The sequence below is a fragment of the Canis lupus genome, chromosome 17, assembly GCF_003254725.2.
Source record: "Canis lupus dingo isolate Sandy chromosome 17, ASM325472v2, whole genome shotgun sequence".
Taxonomy (NCBI): Eukaryota; Metazoa; Chordata; class Mammalia; order Carnivora; family Canidae; genus Canis; species Canis lupus.
This window is the reverse complement of record NC_064259.1, coordinates 15,347,003-15,364,480: the sequence shown is the minus strand read 5'-3', so window position 1 is coordinate 15,364,480 and position 17,478 is coordinate 15,347,003. Positions and strand designations below refer to the sequence as shown.

The window sequence follows — 17,478 nt, the reverse complement described above, 5'->3', positions numbered from 1 at the left end:
GGGATCGAGTCCCGTGTCGGGCTCCCTGCATGGAGCCTGCTTCTCCCTCTGCCTGTGTCTCTGTCTCTCTCTCTGTGTGTGTCTCGTGAATAAATAAGTAAAATCTTTAAAAAAAAATTTTTTTGTAAGCTTCAAAATGAAAGTTATACTTAATGAAACACACACAAGAAAAGTGTATGATTCCATTCATGCCCCCAGAAGAAGTAAATTACTGGGTGTTAAGGGTGATGAGTAGAAACTTTGCAAGGTTAAATCTTTGAAGGCTAATCATCTGCTACAAATACTCAAGACTGGATTTACGTTTACCTTTGTCATGGGTAAGAAACAGATTAGTTGGCAAATTTGCATAAGTGGCTTAATATGCTGAAGAAATATCCTGTTTGTTTGCAATGGATACCGCTAATGCTCACTGATTATGTTCATTAAAAACAATCCAAGGAGGATGACTACCAAGAATATTTCATAAGCAGCTTATTGCAGCTAAGTTACTTTTTGTAATGGCTTATATTTAAGTTTTCCTGTAATTGTGTTGTTTTTGTAATTGATGCACAAGATAGCAGTAGCTTTCAGGTCTTATAGGACTAATAGGAAAAGTACTGGAAGTTACTATCATTTTATGTTGGAAAATGTATTCAGTGTTATAGAAAGTCTGACGAAGGGTAGTCCGGGTAGCTCAGTGGTTTAGCACCGCCTTTAGCCCAGGGTGTGATCCTGGAGACCCCGGGATCGAGTCCCATGTTGGGCTCCCTGCGTGGAGCCTGCTTCTCCTCCCTCTGCCTGTGTACTCTGCCTCTCTCTCTCTCTCCCTCTTTCTTTCTGTGTCTCTCATGAATAAATAAATAAAATCTTTTTAAAAAGTCTGAGGAAGAGTCTTGTTCACTGTCTTCATTAAAATGGACATTATGTATTACTATATGTGAAGGTATTTATAAGCAGTTACTATCCAGGTATTTGATAAGATCTAAATTTGCATTTCATATAATAAAAAATAATTCTTTTTCATTCATTATACATTGAGCATTTACAGTGTCTTAAGTCACAGTTCCTATAGGGCTTCTTTAACCCCAGAGCTTAATTTCTACTGTGGCCTTAAAATAGAACTAATTATAATACTATGAAAATGTGATTAGTGTTATATAGAAGTAGAAAGTGCTTTGGTACCATTTATTATAGCTCTAAGTGGTTTCGCCCAAACGTTTTTTTTTTTTTTTTTTACAGTAAGCATATGGAGAGGAATTGGATCAGATGTCTGAGAAAAATTAGTACTCTTAATGATACAAATATCAATATTAATGCATATTCTTGGTTCTTTACACAAACTTGTAAACCTTTTGAATTATATTTGTTAATTGTTAGTAAATATGAAAACTTAGAACTTAACCAAGTTGTTATTTGAGGTGCTTTATCTGTTTTTCTCATGTAATTAGTGTTGCCTACAAAAAGTTGACTAATGCTATTACATTTTATTTATTTATTTATTTTTTGCTATTACATTTTAGAATTTAATGAAACACTGATTTTAGGAAACAAAGAATCAACCTCAAAAACTATTTTTTAATTCAAACTTACCTCAAGATTACACAGATGTTGGCCATAGAAAATGTTCTATTATATATCTTCTATATGAGCCAATTCCAGTTATTAAATAATACTGGGGGAGTTTCATGGCTTAATGATGCGAACAAAAAAAATTTTGAAGACAGACTTTACACCCCAAACAGTGCTGTGTACTATAACTCTTGGATACGTTTTTGTTTTTGTTTTTTAATATTTATTAGAGACAGAGAGGCAGAGACATAGAGAAGCAGGCTCCATGCAGGGAGCCTGATGTGGTACTCCATCCCAGGACTTCATCAAGCAGATCCCTGGACTTCCATCAAGCCCTGGGCGGAAGAAACACTCAACTGCCAGCCACCCAGGCATCCCTCTTGGATACATTTTATTCCAGTTAACAAGTCAATTCAATATTCTGTACCTGAATGCTAGATAGATACTCTGTTGCGTCTTAGAAGAACTAAAGTGTTCTTTCTTCCTAAGATCTAACCATTTGGATAAAGTCCTTAAATTCATGTCCACATTCTTTTTCCCTTGCCACCAGATGATACCAACATTTGTAACTGCATAGGACATAGTAGATTTGCATTTTCCAAAAATTTTGGAGTCTTATTGGTATATGTGCGACCCCCACCATCTCAACTTTGTAATAACTAATACGGAGATTACTGGCTTGAGAGTTTGTGTTTACCTTCTATCCTGTTGTTTTGCCTTTCTCTTCCTATCTTTTCATGATTGAAATAAATGGTAACACCCTAACTGAAAAGCTGGGTTTGAGTCTTCTGCAGATTTTATTTTTTTGAAGTCTTCTTCCTGACCTACCCAATCACCTACATTTAAATTTAACCTGTAATACCATTCATTATAAGAAGAAAATATGCCTGGGGATAGTATAAATGAAAAGGTTGAAAGCAAAGCCTTGATGCTTAACTTTTGGCTTGCTCATGTTTGAGAGTGGATTATCTGTATTTGAAATTTCTGTGGAGCAGTCAAGAAAGTAAGTCCACTAGAGCAGACATCAGCAAACTATAGCCTACAGTCCAGATCTGGCCCACTACCAGTTTTTGTTTGGCCCACTCTCTGGAATTGGCTTTTAGATTTTTAAATTTGGGGGCAGGGGAAGAATAATGTTTTGTAGCACATAAAATGTATATGAAATTCAGATTTCACTATTCATAAAGTTTTATTGAGACACATCCATGCTCATTTATTTTGATGTCTATGGCTGCTTTGTGCTACAAAGGCATAGTTGAGAACAGAGATTGAGAACAGAGATCATATGATCTGCCTGTATGACTCTTTATTGAAAAAGTTTGTTGACCCCTGCCCTGGCGCATGATTCACTACAAAAGTAAGAGTGGGGGACGCCTGGCCCGGTGGTTGGATGTCTGCCTTTGGCTCAGGTTGTGATCCTGGGGTCCTTGTGAGGATTCTGCTTCTCCCCCTGCCTATGTCTCTGCCTCTCTCTCTCTCTGTCTTTCATGAATAAATAAGTAATTTCTTTTTTTCTTTTCTTTCTTTTCTTTTTTTCTTTTCTTTTCTTTTCCTTTCTTTCTTTCTTTCTTTCTTTCTTTCTTTCTTTCTTTTCTTTCTTTTCTTTCTTTCTTTCTTTCTTTCTTTCTTTCTTTCTTTCTTTCTTTCTTTCTGTAAGAATGGATCCAAGAGACTTCTCATATTTATCTGGAGGTTCTTTAACATATGACATTATTTATTCAAACCACAGATGAAAACCTGGTAGTAAGCAAAGAAGGGCTTCAGTACAAGAGCTCCAGTGCTTTTTATTCTTGAGAAAATGTCTTGGCTTTTACTCTGTTCTTTTAATCTTTTCCTTTCTTTCTTTTTTTGAAGATTTTATTTATTCATTTGATACACAGAGATAGGGAGAGATAGCACACATGAGCAGGGTTAGAAGGAGAGGGGAAAATCTTCCTACTTTCATTCATGGACTATACACATATATTGTAGAAAGGTAATAACCTACAGATAAATAGATGAAAAATATTGCATACCCTGGTAACTTAAGGACTATATGAAATTTGTGTTATTTCAGTCTTTCTGGTTTCTAAAAAGGTTTTATTAGAGCATGATCAAGCGAGGAGCCAAGCACAAGTTGGGGGAGGGGAAGAGGGGGAGGGAGAAACAGACTTCCAGACAAGCAGGGAGCCCATCATGGGGCTCCATCCCAGGACCCTGAGATCATGACCTGAGCCAAAGTCTGATGCTTAACCTGACTGAGCCACCCAGTCACTGTTCATTTGAATCTTTCTTAACATTACTATCTAAGCATTTTTTTTAAGGTTTTACTTATTCATGAGAGACAGAGAGTCAGAGACATAGGCAGAAGGAGAAGCAGGCTCCCTGTGGGGAGACCGAAGCAGTACTCGATCCTAGGACCCCAGGATTACACCCTGAGCCGAAGGCAGACACTCAACCACTGAGCCATTCAAGCATCTCACTGTCTAAGCGTTTTCTTAATTTCAAACTCCAATTTTTATTTTTTTTAAATATATTCTTGGGGATCCCTGGGTGGCGCAGCGGTTTGGCACCTGCCTTTGGCCCAGGGCGCGATCCTGGAGACCCGGGATCGAATCCCACATCGGGCTCCTGGTGCATGGAGCCTGCTTCTCCCTCGGCCTGTGTCTCTGTCTCTCTCTCTCACTCTCTCTCTGTGACTATCATAAATAAATAAAAATTGAAAAAAAATACAAAAAAAAAATATATTCTTGATTTATTCATGAGAGACACAGGGAGAGGCAGAGACACAGGCAGAGGGAGAAGCAGGCTCCACACGGGGAGTCTGATGTGGGACTCGATCCGGGATCTCCAGGATCACACCCTGGGCTGAAGGTGAGGCTAAACTGCTGAGCCACCCGGGCTGCCCTCAAACTCAGATTTTTTTTTTTCAGACATTTTTAACAGCTATTAAAGTATTCCATTTTATAGATGTGTCACTCCACTTAACTAGTGTACGGCAGTTACACAGTTTATAATTTCAGTAATTTGCAAGCAACACTACTGCCAGCATGTTTGTAATAAAGCTTTATAAATATTTATCTTTATGGGTTGTTTTCTTTCTGAGACTTCCTCAATTTCTGGTTGCCCTCAACTGTGTCCTTTGGTTCTTCAAGTTTAAGACTGGATTCTCTATAGGAATTTTGGTGCACTAAGGCCTCCACCCAGGCCTGTCCTCAGTTGGAAAAGCCATTAAAAAGACATTAGACTGTCTTCCATGTTTTTTGATGTTTTCCATTGCCTTCAGATTGTTTTCTATTTGTCCAGAATTTATAGTTCTCTGCAGGATGCTGCTTAAGGTTAAAGGGACCTACATCTCCAATACCAGGAAACCTGTGTGACTCATTTAAACTCTTTGAGAACAGTGATCTTATTTTAACTTGTTTTTTTTTTTCCTCTACAAAATTTAACACTTTGAAGATGCCAGTAAGAGCTTACAGAGTTAATGAAAGGGTGAATGAAAAGTTCACTTTGTTGAACTGTTAATGAATTCAAGTTAAGAGAATAGCTTATTTACCATCCATATATCTTTGATGTAGAATCTGCAGATCTTTGCCCATTTTTAAGTTGAATTGTTATAATTTTTTTAAGATTTTATATATTCATGAGAGACACACAGAGGCAGAGATATAGAGGGAGAAGCAGTCTCCTTGCAGGGAGCCCGATGTGGGACGGAATCCCAGGGGCCTATATATATATAGTTTTCAAAGCAGTGAGAGTGGATGAGATTGCTCAGGGTAAAGAGTAAAGAGGAGACTACTGTGGATAGAATACTAAGGAACACTAACATTTAACATGAATTGAAGAGAGAAATGGGACTCTGAAGAAGCCTGAGAAAAAGCAGCTAGACATGGGAAAATAGAATTTTAAGAGACAAAGTAGCAACAAAGAACAGTATTACAGGAAGGGAGGAGTGCTTTGTTAATGTCACATGCTATGGAGTTTTAAGAGAGAGACTGATTGGGGGAAATAATAGTATTATATTGTAAGGCCCATAAAGCAGGACAGCTGAATTTGTAGTGGCTTCAGTGTTGAGTGGTTTTCTCCAGCAGTACTTAACATTAGGAGGCAAAGGGCCTCTGATTCAAGAATACATCAATTGCCACATGAATGATAAACTAAACAGTTGGAAATGGAAAGATGAAAAAGTATTTTAGTTTTAGTTTAAGGAGAAGGGGAAGGAGCTACTCTTAAGGAAATTAAATATTGCTCTCACTGCTGATTAATTTGTGTTTTTTTGAACTGGACCACCACTTATTTTCATTAAAATTTTTTTATTATTAGTATAAGATTTACAAATAATAAAATGCTGAGAAATTTTGAAAAATGTTAACCGAAAGAAGTAAAATAGTAATTTTGTAATTGGAAGTATAATATATAAAGCTAACTATATTTTAGTATTTGAGCTTGCTTCCTTTATTCTTTACTTTCTATTTTGCTCAGCTAGTAGGAGTTCACTTGGCACAGACAATAGCCCAAGAATCTTTGACCCTAGGTTTTAATTTTAATTTTAATGTAGATTGTTGTTATGTGCTCTACTTAGGAAAATCTATCTTCATAGATAAATTGATTTTTGCCCATATGAGCTCATGCAAATAGTAACAATAGTGGCAATATAACAAAAATATTTGATGCAGTCAATTGTTTAAATTTTTCTTTTTACTAATTTTTATTTTTGTTCAACAGGTTTGATCTGTGGATGAAATGAATCATGATTTTCAAGCTCTTGCATTAGAATCTCGGGGAATGGGAGAGGTAAATATTTATGAATGCTAAGAATGTATACCTCACTAAAATTATTTGAGCCATTGAGACTTTTTTAACCATAAATATTCTTGAAAATAGTGGTTATGTCTTCTACATGGTGCGGGATTTTTAAATCTTGGATCATACAATTCTCCAGTTGTGGTGATTTGTTTTTTTTTAATATTAGTAGAAGTAATTTTTAGTGAGATTGTACCTAGTTGATTTGATTGACTTGGTTTAGATAATATTTTACGTTTTGGTAATGAACCACAATTACTTTGAAAAGAGCCTTTCTTGATCCTTGTCCTGCTGTTTTATATATGTATGCTGTTTGCTTTAGCCACACTTAATTGCTCACTATTCTCTCTTCCAAAAATCTCTCCTTGTTCACTGTTTGCTTAATAAACTTCTAATCCTCTACAAGACTGTACTGAGAAAGACTCCTATGTGTTGTCCTATTGTTAGAGTTAATTACTTCCTCTTCTGACTTCTCAGATCTTTATACATATTTTTATTATATTGTTACAGTTCGTTTTATATTAGTCTCCTCTGTAGGTTGTTAGATTTGAATGACTGACACACAGTGAGCTCTCTCAATTTTTTAATAGAGCTTATCAGTCCTGTTAATATGTGATTTTCATTGAGGCATTCCATTTAACTGCACCATTACATACTTTAAGGCATCAAAAATGCTTAGCCTAAAGAATATTTAGAAAACCTTAATTACTTATGGAAACCCTTGTGGTCACATCTTTATTTTGTCTTGTTCTAAAGTACTAACATAGTGTGGACTTTGCTTATAGAACATAACAGTGAACAGACATAAGATGTGTAATTAATTGCTTGCTCCTGGAGATTATTTTACTTTGGTAGATTAGACCTTCATGAGACTCACTCCATCCAATGCTGTGCTCTTCAGATGCAGAAAAAGAGTCCAGTCACTCCTCTGGGCCACAAGAGGGCACCCTGCAGCTAGCTAACCCTTCCCTTCTCCAGAACAGCGTTTTCCAAAGAGTTTGTCATTTTCAGAGGACTGATTTAAGGGTGAGTTAAGGTGCTTAAGCATAAGTATTGCCAAAGTAAACGTGTTAGTCTAGTGCATAAGGTAAAATTCTGGTCCCTAAGAAAGATTTAAAAGAGGGAATAATTTTTTAGTTAAACAACAAAAAACTAGAGCTTCACTGCAATACAGTGGCTGCTTAGGCATTATTTACACTATGGGCAAATAAAAAGAAGCAATTGAAAAGGGCTTTTGTTTTGTTCCCTGCTACTTGTTTCCTATGGTCTTTAGAAAGCAGAATAATCTATCTTAAAGGCAAGTTTGAACAGTGTTTCAGCCTAGTTTGTGACAAACTTGAACTTGATTTTTTTAAGAGCAAATAAAGCCACACCATCAACTTCATTCTTTCTAGGAAACCATCCCCCTCAGTGTACTTCCTAGATCTACATTGTATATATATTTGCAGATTGGTTCATCATTCCCCTACCTTTCTAAATAGTATTTGATAAATGCAAAGACATCTTTGCAGTTAAAAAAAGTGATCAGAAATAGTTGAAAGAGTTGGTTAGTTGTTTGGGGATGAAGGAAGTATACTTGAGGTTTTTGGAAAAGAGACAAACTGGGTTGGAATAGTGTATTAATCTAAAATTAGGCTTTCTTAACGGAAATTTCAGATACGCAGAGTAAAGGTAGCTAGGATTTAGACTGCCTGTTTTTTGGGGCAGCTAGCAGTAGGTCAGTGCTTCTGTGACCTTCATTCAGTAGGAATGTATTTTTAAATAAGCTGTTACTCATTAAGTATATTTTCTTAACAGTTTACCAACTAATTCTGTTACCTCTAAGAGATAGCTAAGAAACCTACTCAGGTTTCTGTCTCTGGGTTCTCTCTCCCACAAGCCTTTCTATCTTTCCTCATCTCACAGGCAGCAGGGAACCTTCTGGGATTTCCTTCTTTGCCTGTCTCTCTCTCACCAGTCTTCTCCTCCTTTCCTGACAGGTGAGGTTTTTTGTTTTTGTTTTATCCCAGAATTCATTCATTTTAATAAATTAAAAATACCCGTGAGTTTCTGGCTTTTGAGTTTTCTAAAATTGCTTGTTTATTTTTTGATGTGACATCCTTTTTTAATGGATTGCCCTATTCTTGACTTTTTCTTCAAAAATGGAATTTTCTTTATTATGTCTTAATTTGTTGTAAATCTCTAAAGTGGAAAGCACTGCATTGCATATAGGACTATTTCAAATGTACTAGGTTTTATACATCATGATATTTTTGCTGACGCATTATCAGAAGGGCAGTCTTTTCTAGTTGGTCATCCAGAAATGGGAACAGATCAGTCTTCATCCATTCATAAACTCATTCTTTCCATATTTTTCCATAGCATGTTTTTGCCAAAAGACTTACCTGATTTGTATTATGTCATGGCTTAAAAAGAGCAAAGCTAGTTTATAGGAGGTTGGACTCAGATTCAATAGTACAGTGTTTTAAAACTAAACTGCAAAGGCACATATCTATTATTTTATACATATACTTTATTTTTCAAATGGGGGAAACAGGCCCCTGCCTGAAATTCTTTAGGAAACCCAGAATTAAACTTTAAGTCACTGAATTAATGTGTATTATTTGGGGAGTATTCATAGCTTAGTATGAAAAATAATGCCCCCCTCCTTTCTTAAACCATATATAAAGAAAATTATATACTGATATCCTAGGTGGTGTGGAGAATACTAGATAAGAGAGTAAAAAGACTTCTGTATTCTCTGATCTATCACTAGTGCTATGACCTTGAGTGAGACTGATTTCTTTAAAGACAGTAATAGGAATAGCCTTTTGTATGAATTAGATATATTTCAAATTTCTAGCTCTGATCTGTTAGGAATAACTGAAATGGAGATCAACTACTTGAAATAGTGTCTAAATGACAGTTTCTAGTTTTGTGTACATAAATCTTTGTCTTAGCAATTCTGTCTTAACTTTATCCACCATTATGAATTCCCACATTATATGGTGTGAATATCGTGATAATATCATAAACTTTGTTAAATCTAGTGGTATTCTAATACTAGGAATTTTCAGAAATATTGATGAATTAGGCTGCAATTGAAAAGAACCATCTTCTATGGTAGTTAAATGTAAAGAGAATGAGCCTTAGAATTATACAGATGATAGGTTCAAATCCTAATGGTGCCACATAGTAGCCATATGTGTAACCTTGGTTATGTTTCCTTGTGCAGAATGGGACTATATTAGGCATCTGTTCTTTGTTTCATGCTCCTTCTATAATACTCAAATGGACTTGAAAATCAAGAAGGCAAACAGCCAGAGACAAGATTTTTATGATGAATTATATCATAGTTCTTAAATTAGCAATTTAAGTGTCACTGGTCAATATGTTACTTATGTTTTATAATATTAAAAGATTCCTATTTTTGGTAGTAATGATATCTAATATTTATATGTCTGTTCTAATTAGTTTACTTATGCTGTTTCATTCTGGCCTCAGAAACTCTATAACAGTTGCTTTATTATTATCCTTACATATGAGGAAACTTGAGTTCAGAATGGTTAATTAACTGGCCCAAGATCATGTATAGTGGTGATGGAATAGCATAAACTCATGAATGCCTTGACTATTCACAATACTGCTTCCTTGGAATGATGATGTCTTATGTTTTCTAGTAATATTAAAGGATATGGAAAGAAATTTCCATAAGAATGGAAATTTGGGGGAAGTTGTATAATTTGAAAGAATTTATTGATCTTTTTTATTAACAGAAGAGATTAAAGTCTGGAAAAACATCATTCTAGGGATTTATGTTGTTTTTTGTTCTCTATACATTGAGTTATTATTAGCATTTATGCCTCTCTTTTATGAACTTGCATTATAAAGAGAGTCACCTTACATCCTAAGTTGCCCAGACAGTCCAAATACATATCTGTTGTCATGGTGTAATTATTAAAAGCACTCGCTTCCTCAAAAGTGCCCCATTTGGGATGTTATATAAACACCTTAACTTAAAACACCATATTGGGGCAACCTGGGTGGCTCAGTGGTTGAGTGTCTGACTTTGGGTCGGTTTTAATCCTGGGGTCCTGGGATAGAGTCCTGCATCAGGCTCCCTCTGCTTCTCCCTCTGTCTGTGTCTCTGCTTCTCTCTCTCTGTCTCCGATGAATAAATAAGTAAAATCTTTAAAAAAATAAAACACCATATTGTAGACATAAAGCCGTTTAAGTTCTTTTGACTCTTAAGATTATGTTAATTAGGTTGGCTATGTGATTTTATGTAACAATTTGTATTAAGAAATCTGAAGTGTAAGTGTACCTGGTAAATTCTAGTAAGAATTTATTATTTTGAGGCAGTGTGCTAGGTTGTTGACTGATTTCTTTGAAAGTGGAGAGGGCAAGCCATAAATACTTCTTGAAAGAAAGAACTAATAAAATGGTGGACAGTTGGGGGATGAATTTGTATGTTTACCCAGTCATTTCTGAGTTGGAAGGACAGAGGTGCAGGTTAACAAGAAAATTGCTTGATTTTGGTTTAAAACTTTTGTGAATTAGAGAACTAATAAGTGGTATTGGATCATAAATTTTACAGATCTCTAAGATCTCTTGGCCCTTGTTCTCTGTAATATGCTTCCCGATTTCTACTACAGTAAAAGAGTCTCCAGGGGCAAATCTCTATTTTTACTGCTATCCAACCAATGTACTGCCTGTTTTTTCATTTCTTTTTTTTTTTTTTAACTTTTTTATCCTGAATTGTTGCTTTCCCCCTCTATTTAGTTCATTTTAATTTATTTTCGACTAGTAGTTTCTCTGAGTTTTTGGAATCAGTGTTTAAACTGTCACAAGGGGATCCCTGGGTGGCGCAGTGGTTTGGCGCCTGCCTTTGGCCCAGGGCGCGATCCTGGAGACCCGGGATCGAATCCCACGTCGGGCTCCCGGTGCATGGAGCCTGCTTCTCCCTCTGCCTGTGTCTCTGCCTCTCTCTCTCTGTGACTATCATAAATAAATAAAAATTAAAAAAAAATTAAAAAAAAAATAAACTGTCACAAAAAGTTGTTTCTGGAATGTATAGGCCTTTGCTAGAAGTGTTACTTTTATTAACTACTAAATTGTTTTCCTGTGCATGATAGCTTATAAATGTTTACAAAATGAAAAGATATTCATAGCACAGTGCTTGACAGAAAGTTAGGTATAGGGATCCCTGGGTGGCGCAGCGGTTTGGCGCCTGCCTTTGACCCAGGGCGCGATCCTGGAGACCCGGGATCGAATCCCACGTCGGGCTCCCGGTGCATGGAGCCTGCTTCTCCCTCTGCCTGTGTCTCTGCCTCTCTCTCTCTCACTGTGTGCCTATCATAAATAAATTAAAAAAAAAAAAAAAAAGAAAAAAAAAAAAAGAAAGTTAGGTACATTAGAGAAGTGCTTAACATAGATTTTTCTTTTCTAGTTGCACAATTTGTATTTTAAAGCCATGATCTATGAGCTTCTCTACTTAAAGCACTATATGGAACTTTATCACAAAGACTTTGGAATAGTCTCCTCAAAGAGATTCTATTGTTTCTGTTATCTTTTAGAAAGATTAGTTTCAAGCCACTTCTGTGTCTATGATGACTGCTTCTATGAAGTTGTTAAAATTTTATTCTCAATTCCTTATTTGTTACAATTACTTTGATATTGAATCTTTTTTCTCATATATGGGATAAAAATATTTCTTTATTCTTTCAGAACCATTTATAATGGTATTTTTTAAGGATTAAGTTGGGGTTTACTATGAATGGCTATTTACTTATTTAAATATATCAAGCACAGTGTTTTAGTGTTTTATTAAGCAGCTTTACATTTTGTTTGAATATTTACAAGAATTCTTTTATAGTGAGATTTAAAAAAAACTGAAGGAACAGAGGTTACATTTGACTGAGATCTTTATGAGAGCAGATTATTGTTTAAAATGTGTGCTTTAAATACAAACCCTTTGCAATCCAGGATGATCCTAACATGGAAAAACTTTTTTTTTTTTTTTTAATAGAAATTGGTTTCCTTTAAAATGAAATATATTTAGTTTAGTGAAAAATCTGTAGATTAGGAACATGGCCAAATTGAACTTTTCCGCCTGCCTTCAAAGCTGCTTCTGGTTTTTTGTTTTAGTCAATAGTACTACGATTTACCTTATTACCCAAATTTTAAAATTTTATCTTTTTTATTAATCTCTCCGTTTTTAATCCTATCCTGCTGACTCTCCTAAATGTCTGTCTCAAGCCATTTTATTTTTTCAGCTCTTTGTATTAGTACCCTATTTCGATTCTTACCATCTTGGCCCTTTTGTAATTCTGCTAAACTGATTTCCTTGTCTTTAGTGTAGAATATCTATGTTATTATGACTTACAACTTGAGTTGTTTTCTAAAACATAATGTCACTCTTAACAACCTGTCTGGATTCCCTTTACTTTAATATGCAGCTTTTTAGCTTATCTTTAAGGTTCCTCAGGATCTGACCTAGAAAGTTTTACCAGCATCAGCTTTGACATTTCCTCATCTATTCATCCATCTCATACCTTGTTGTACACACAATGTAGTTTATTAGATTGTACCTTTGTTCATGATTTACTTTATCTTTCTCACAAAACTCACATTTTCACCCCCCAACACCTCACAGTTTTATTTCTCAGACCCAGAGTTTTTACTAAGTTCATTTTATTACATTTAGTTTGTGGGCTCTCTGAAAATAAGGTTACTGTGCCCCTAAGGAGGCAGACACAGGCAATTTAGTGTGATAAGTGTAATGATAAGAAGTATATACAGGTTCAATAATGAGCACTGATTATTATGTATTGAATATTATTATTATTCAGTACATATTGAATAATCAGTGAATCATTGTATCAACATAATTTTAATGTGCTATAATAGTGTAACATATATGGCAGATAGAGCATGGGGCTTTTAGAGTATCTCAGAAGTATTTGAGGTTCCTTTCTGTGTGTCTTCCACTATCCGTAGGTTCCTGATTTGGAATTGATAGATTACTAGCATTCCAGACCTAGGAAGAGTTGTGAAGTTCACTTCCTTTGAATAAGTGAAGTAAAAGTGAAGATGTATTTTCTATCATGGAAGCTTTGGGATACGAGGTGATCCAAGGGCAGTATTTGGAAGTAAAGGAAAAGTTTTCATCTTTTGTATAGATGTTTTTATTGTATTATCTATATTGAGTAAGAAACTTTAGTAAACTGTATAAAGAAAGTCACGTAGTGGTAAAACCATTTCAAACATGTAGAAAAAGAAGTAGACTTTGATTAATGTTCAGGTGTAGAATTACTAGAGCCAGTACCCAAACATTAAGTGAGGAGTTACTTATTATTAACAAGACAAATAGGAAATAGTTCACTCTGAATTTTCCTTAGTATTGAAAACTAATTTGTACATATTGGTGGTAAGTTTGCTTTCACCTATGTATAATCAGAATAAATTTGCAGTTAGAATGAAACTTAAATTAATATTTTTTCCCTCCCAAATAGCTTTTGCCTACCAAAAAGTTTTGGGAACCTGATGATTCAACAAAAGATGGACAAAAAGGCATATTTCTTGGGGATGATGAATGGAGAGAGACTGCATGGGGAACTTCTCGTAAGTTATTGGTGGTGTATGTGTGTGAATAATGAGTGTATTCAAATTTTTTAAAATCCTGCCTACTCCTAAACGATACTTGGAGCAAATTTGTGATGTCTTTGTAGACAAATGACTTTTATAAGTCATTAGAATGTACATTTTTAATGTAAATTAGCCCTTATCTAATGGTCTACTTAGTAGAAGTGTTCACAGTAAAACGTTACTAAGTTTTATTTGAAGTTTTAAACTCTAATTATAAAATTTTGAATTTCCATTGAAAGAGAGGATGCATTAACGATAGGAATTTTCAATCTTAAATTGTATTAGAGGACAGCAACTGATTTATCTAATTGCAGGTTGATCTAGGTTTGTGGGTTTGTTTTGTTTTGTTTTTTGTTTTGTTTTGTTTTGGTCTAGCTTTATTAGACATTCACTATACCCAGAAGGGAAGTTAACTCCCTGAATAGGATAAATTCTCAGAAAGGAAGCAGACTTTTAATGTTTTTGATATCCACAAGTAGTGGAGAGAGACTTTAGGTCCAAGAAACTGTCAAGGGAGAAGAAACTGGTATGTAAGGAGTATAATTCACAGAATTAACAGTATTAATTGGTAACTTAAAGAGCATGACTTATTCTTAAAATAGTAGTGGTTAAGTTTTGAGATGATTCTGATTAGTAAAATTTGAGATGTATGCAAATAGCTTTTAATGTGTATTTTACAAGTAAGTTTTCTCAATTTATAACCATTTAATGCAGCTTGTGAAAGCTACACAAAATGACCAGAGTAATAAAGAAATTTCCAGATGACAATCAAATTAACCTTAAAGTTTGAGTATAAATTACCCAGAGGTATTTTTATTCTCCAAATCATTAAGATCAAAAGATTTAAAGTCCTTTGTATCTAGGGTTTGTTATTAAACTAAACTAATTGCTAAAGAGTGAAGAAGTGCTAGAAAATTTTAGTGATTAGTAAATACTCTTACAGTCAGAATTGAAAAAGACAGAACTTTGGTAACCACTAATTAAGAGTAAAATTTCCTTAAAATAATTGGGAATATACTTGGAGTTCAGTCAGTATGTAATATAATATTCCACGTTTGGAGAATATAAAGGTAAAAGGAGATGTGCTTGCCCTCAAATTTTTTTTTTATGGTATTTGAATTAATGTATATTACATGGGACTCCTGATATAAAGCATTTCAATATTTAGACTGGGATACATTTTTCCCACAAGACCCTTTTTTTCCTAAAATTACATGTGCTTGAAAACTTGATTGGTAGACATGTTTTAATTTTAGTCTTGAAGATTGAATTCTTAATTACTTTATTTACCAAAACCAAATATTTTTTTAAAGTGTTCTGAAGCAAAACATCTTGAGCACAACATGGTAATGAGATTATTTTCAAGATGGGTGGTTGGGAAATATTTTTGGTACGTTGTATTTGGAGGACAACTCGTACAAGCAATAAAACATTTAAGCAACATATTTTTATGTATTTTAGTGTAAAGTTTGTGTTTGTAATTTCTGTGCTACTCTTCTTGTAACTTAACATTTTTTAGCCGGGTTGATAAAATTTTAAAGATGAATATTAGTCTTTACTTAGAGACATGAGGAAATTAGAAGTGAATGAAAACATTATAATTTTGTTTACAGAACCTTTATTAAAAGCCAACTATGTAAAAAAAAAAAAAAAAGCCAACTACGTGCAAATATGAATAGCAGTCCTTGTCCTAAAGGAATTTTCATTCTAAGGAAGATTTCTTTCCTTGACTGCAGGAGACTTTATCATATAGATGGTTTCTCTAACTGAAATTGTCTTTTTCACCCTCATGTTTACCTGTTTTTTTCTCACTTTAACTCTTTATCCTTCATGTCACTTCCTTTGGGATTCACTCTAAGACTAGGAAGGGTTAATGCTCCTTTCTGTTTCCATAGTATCCTGGATCATGTTTACTGATGAACTTTTACTCTTAAGACTGCCTTATATTAAACCTATGATCTCTTTGAGGGCAGGGACTGTCTTGTTTGTTCTTGGATTCCTCATACATAGCACAATGCCTAGCATATGAGAGACCATAAACCAACATTTGAACTATGTTAATGAATGGATGAATTATTGAATGAAAAAATATACTGACTAATCTCTTGTGGATAAAGGTACTGCAATGGAAATGTTTTAATATGCTTTAACAAAAGTAGCAATCATTTAAAAACATACAGTTAATGTAGTGATGGCTGAGTACCACCATGATAGTTCAGCCCCTTAAGGACTAGACCTAATATTGAGTATTTTATGTTATGTGATAACAGTTCAACCAGAGATAGCTTATTGGTGCCTTAAAAAGATTTTTTTTGGCAAATCTGTTTGAATGTTGCCTCAGATCCTTTATTGTATTTCTATACCATTTGTTCTCTAATCTTAAATATTGTTCTTTTCTTTTTGTCATAAAAATATATAGGAATGGTATTCATGGGTGAATAATTTTTTGTTAAGAATAAATGGAACACTTTTAAACTAGAAGGGACTTTAAAAATAATCTTTAGATGACGGTTTTTGCACCAAGAATAGAAAATTCTGTGGTAATTAACTTTTTCTTCAAACTCACTTGTTTGTGTTTATAGTGGTAGAGCCATGTGTTCTGAATCCATACAGTACATAACTATGAGCTTGAGATGTGCCTCTGCCAGTTTAGGAGTTATTCTTGTAGGTTTTGCTTCTAAAGGTTTTTGTTTTGAATTATTATGTATTCCGAAGAAAGCTTTAACCTTTTTACAAGATGCTTATAGGTAGCTGAGTGCCTGCAGGTTACTGTTTCCAGCTCCATTGACCTTCCTGATTTGCTTGTTCTTCATACCAGCTTTTACTTATTTATTTATTTTTTTTACCAATGTCTCTATCTGTATTCCCAAGAAATGTGCCCAGGCCAGTGAATCTCAACAGTATGAAGAGCTTTTTGTAAAATTATAACAACATTCAAAATAAAACAATATGCTGATTTTTAAAAACTTTAATATATTTATATGTAAGTACATTTTGGTTACTTTAAAAGTACAAATGTGTAATTGTAATCTTCCTTCCAAACAGACCATTCAATGTCCCAGCCTATTATGGTACAGAGAAGATCTGGACAGGGTTTTCATGGAAACAGTGAAGTAAATGCAATACTGTCTCCGCGATCAGAAAGTGGAGGCCTTGGTGTGAGCATGGTAGAATATGTATTAAGTTCTTCTCCTGCTGATAAATTGGATTCTCGATTTAGGAAGGGAACTTTTGTAAGTATTTTGAATAAAGAAATATTTAATAATTACTCAGTGGTTATTTGGTTATTTTCAAGTCCCTGTACTTTTCTGGCTCTTCCCAGAGCTAAAGGAAATCTTACAGCTGTTGGAGCTCTTGTTTTGTCTCTTGGCCGCTTTTTGAAATACATGAAATAGTAGAACCAATGGGAATATAATCTTAGCCATGTTACAAAAATCAAACTGTACTGAGAAACATAATTTGCAATATTAAAGTTGCTTATTCATCGTAGTTCTTGATGTGAAAGTAACTAAACAAAATCAT

At 34.5% G+C, this 17,478-nt stretch overlaps 1 protein-coding gene across 15 annotated transcripts in view; it reads left to right on the top strand.

Moving 5' to 3' along the window:
- The window catches only part of PUM2 (pumilio RNA binding family member 2), a 95,669-nt gene that overhangs the window by 16,152 nt on the left and 62,039 nt on the right, over nucleotides 1-17,478 (top strand). For 10 of the 15 annotated variants that reach the window (XM_025454568.3, XM_025454570.3, XM_035700414.2 and 7 more), the window contains exons 2-4: nucleotides 6,253-6,321; nucleotides 13,824-13,932; nucleotides 17,002-17,189. In XM_025454568.3, the coding sequence (XP_025310353.1) occupies nucleotides 6,271-6,321; nucleotides 13,824-13,932; nucleotides 17,002-17,189 (348 nt within the window). In that variant the 5' untranslated portion in view covers nucleotides 6,253-6,270. Of the gene's footprint in view, nucleotides 1-4,301; nucleotides 4,402-6,252; nucleotides 6,322-7,231; nucleotides 7,357-8,235; nucleotides 8,310-13,437; nucleotides 13,461-13,823; nucleotides 13,933-17,001; nucleotides 17,190-17,478 lie in introns of those variants that run through there. The other 5 variants (XM_025454574.3, XM_035700413.2, XM_049096196.1 and 2 more) reach the window with 5 other exon arrangements.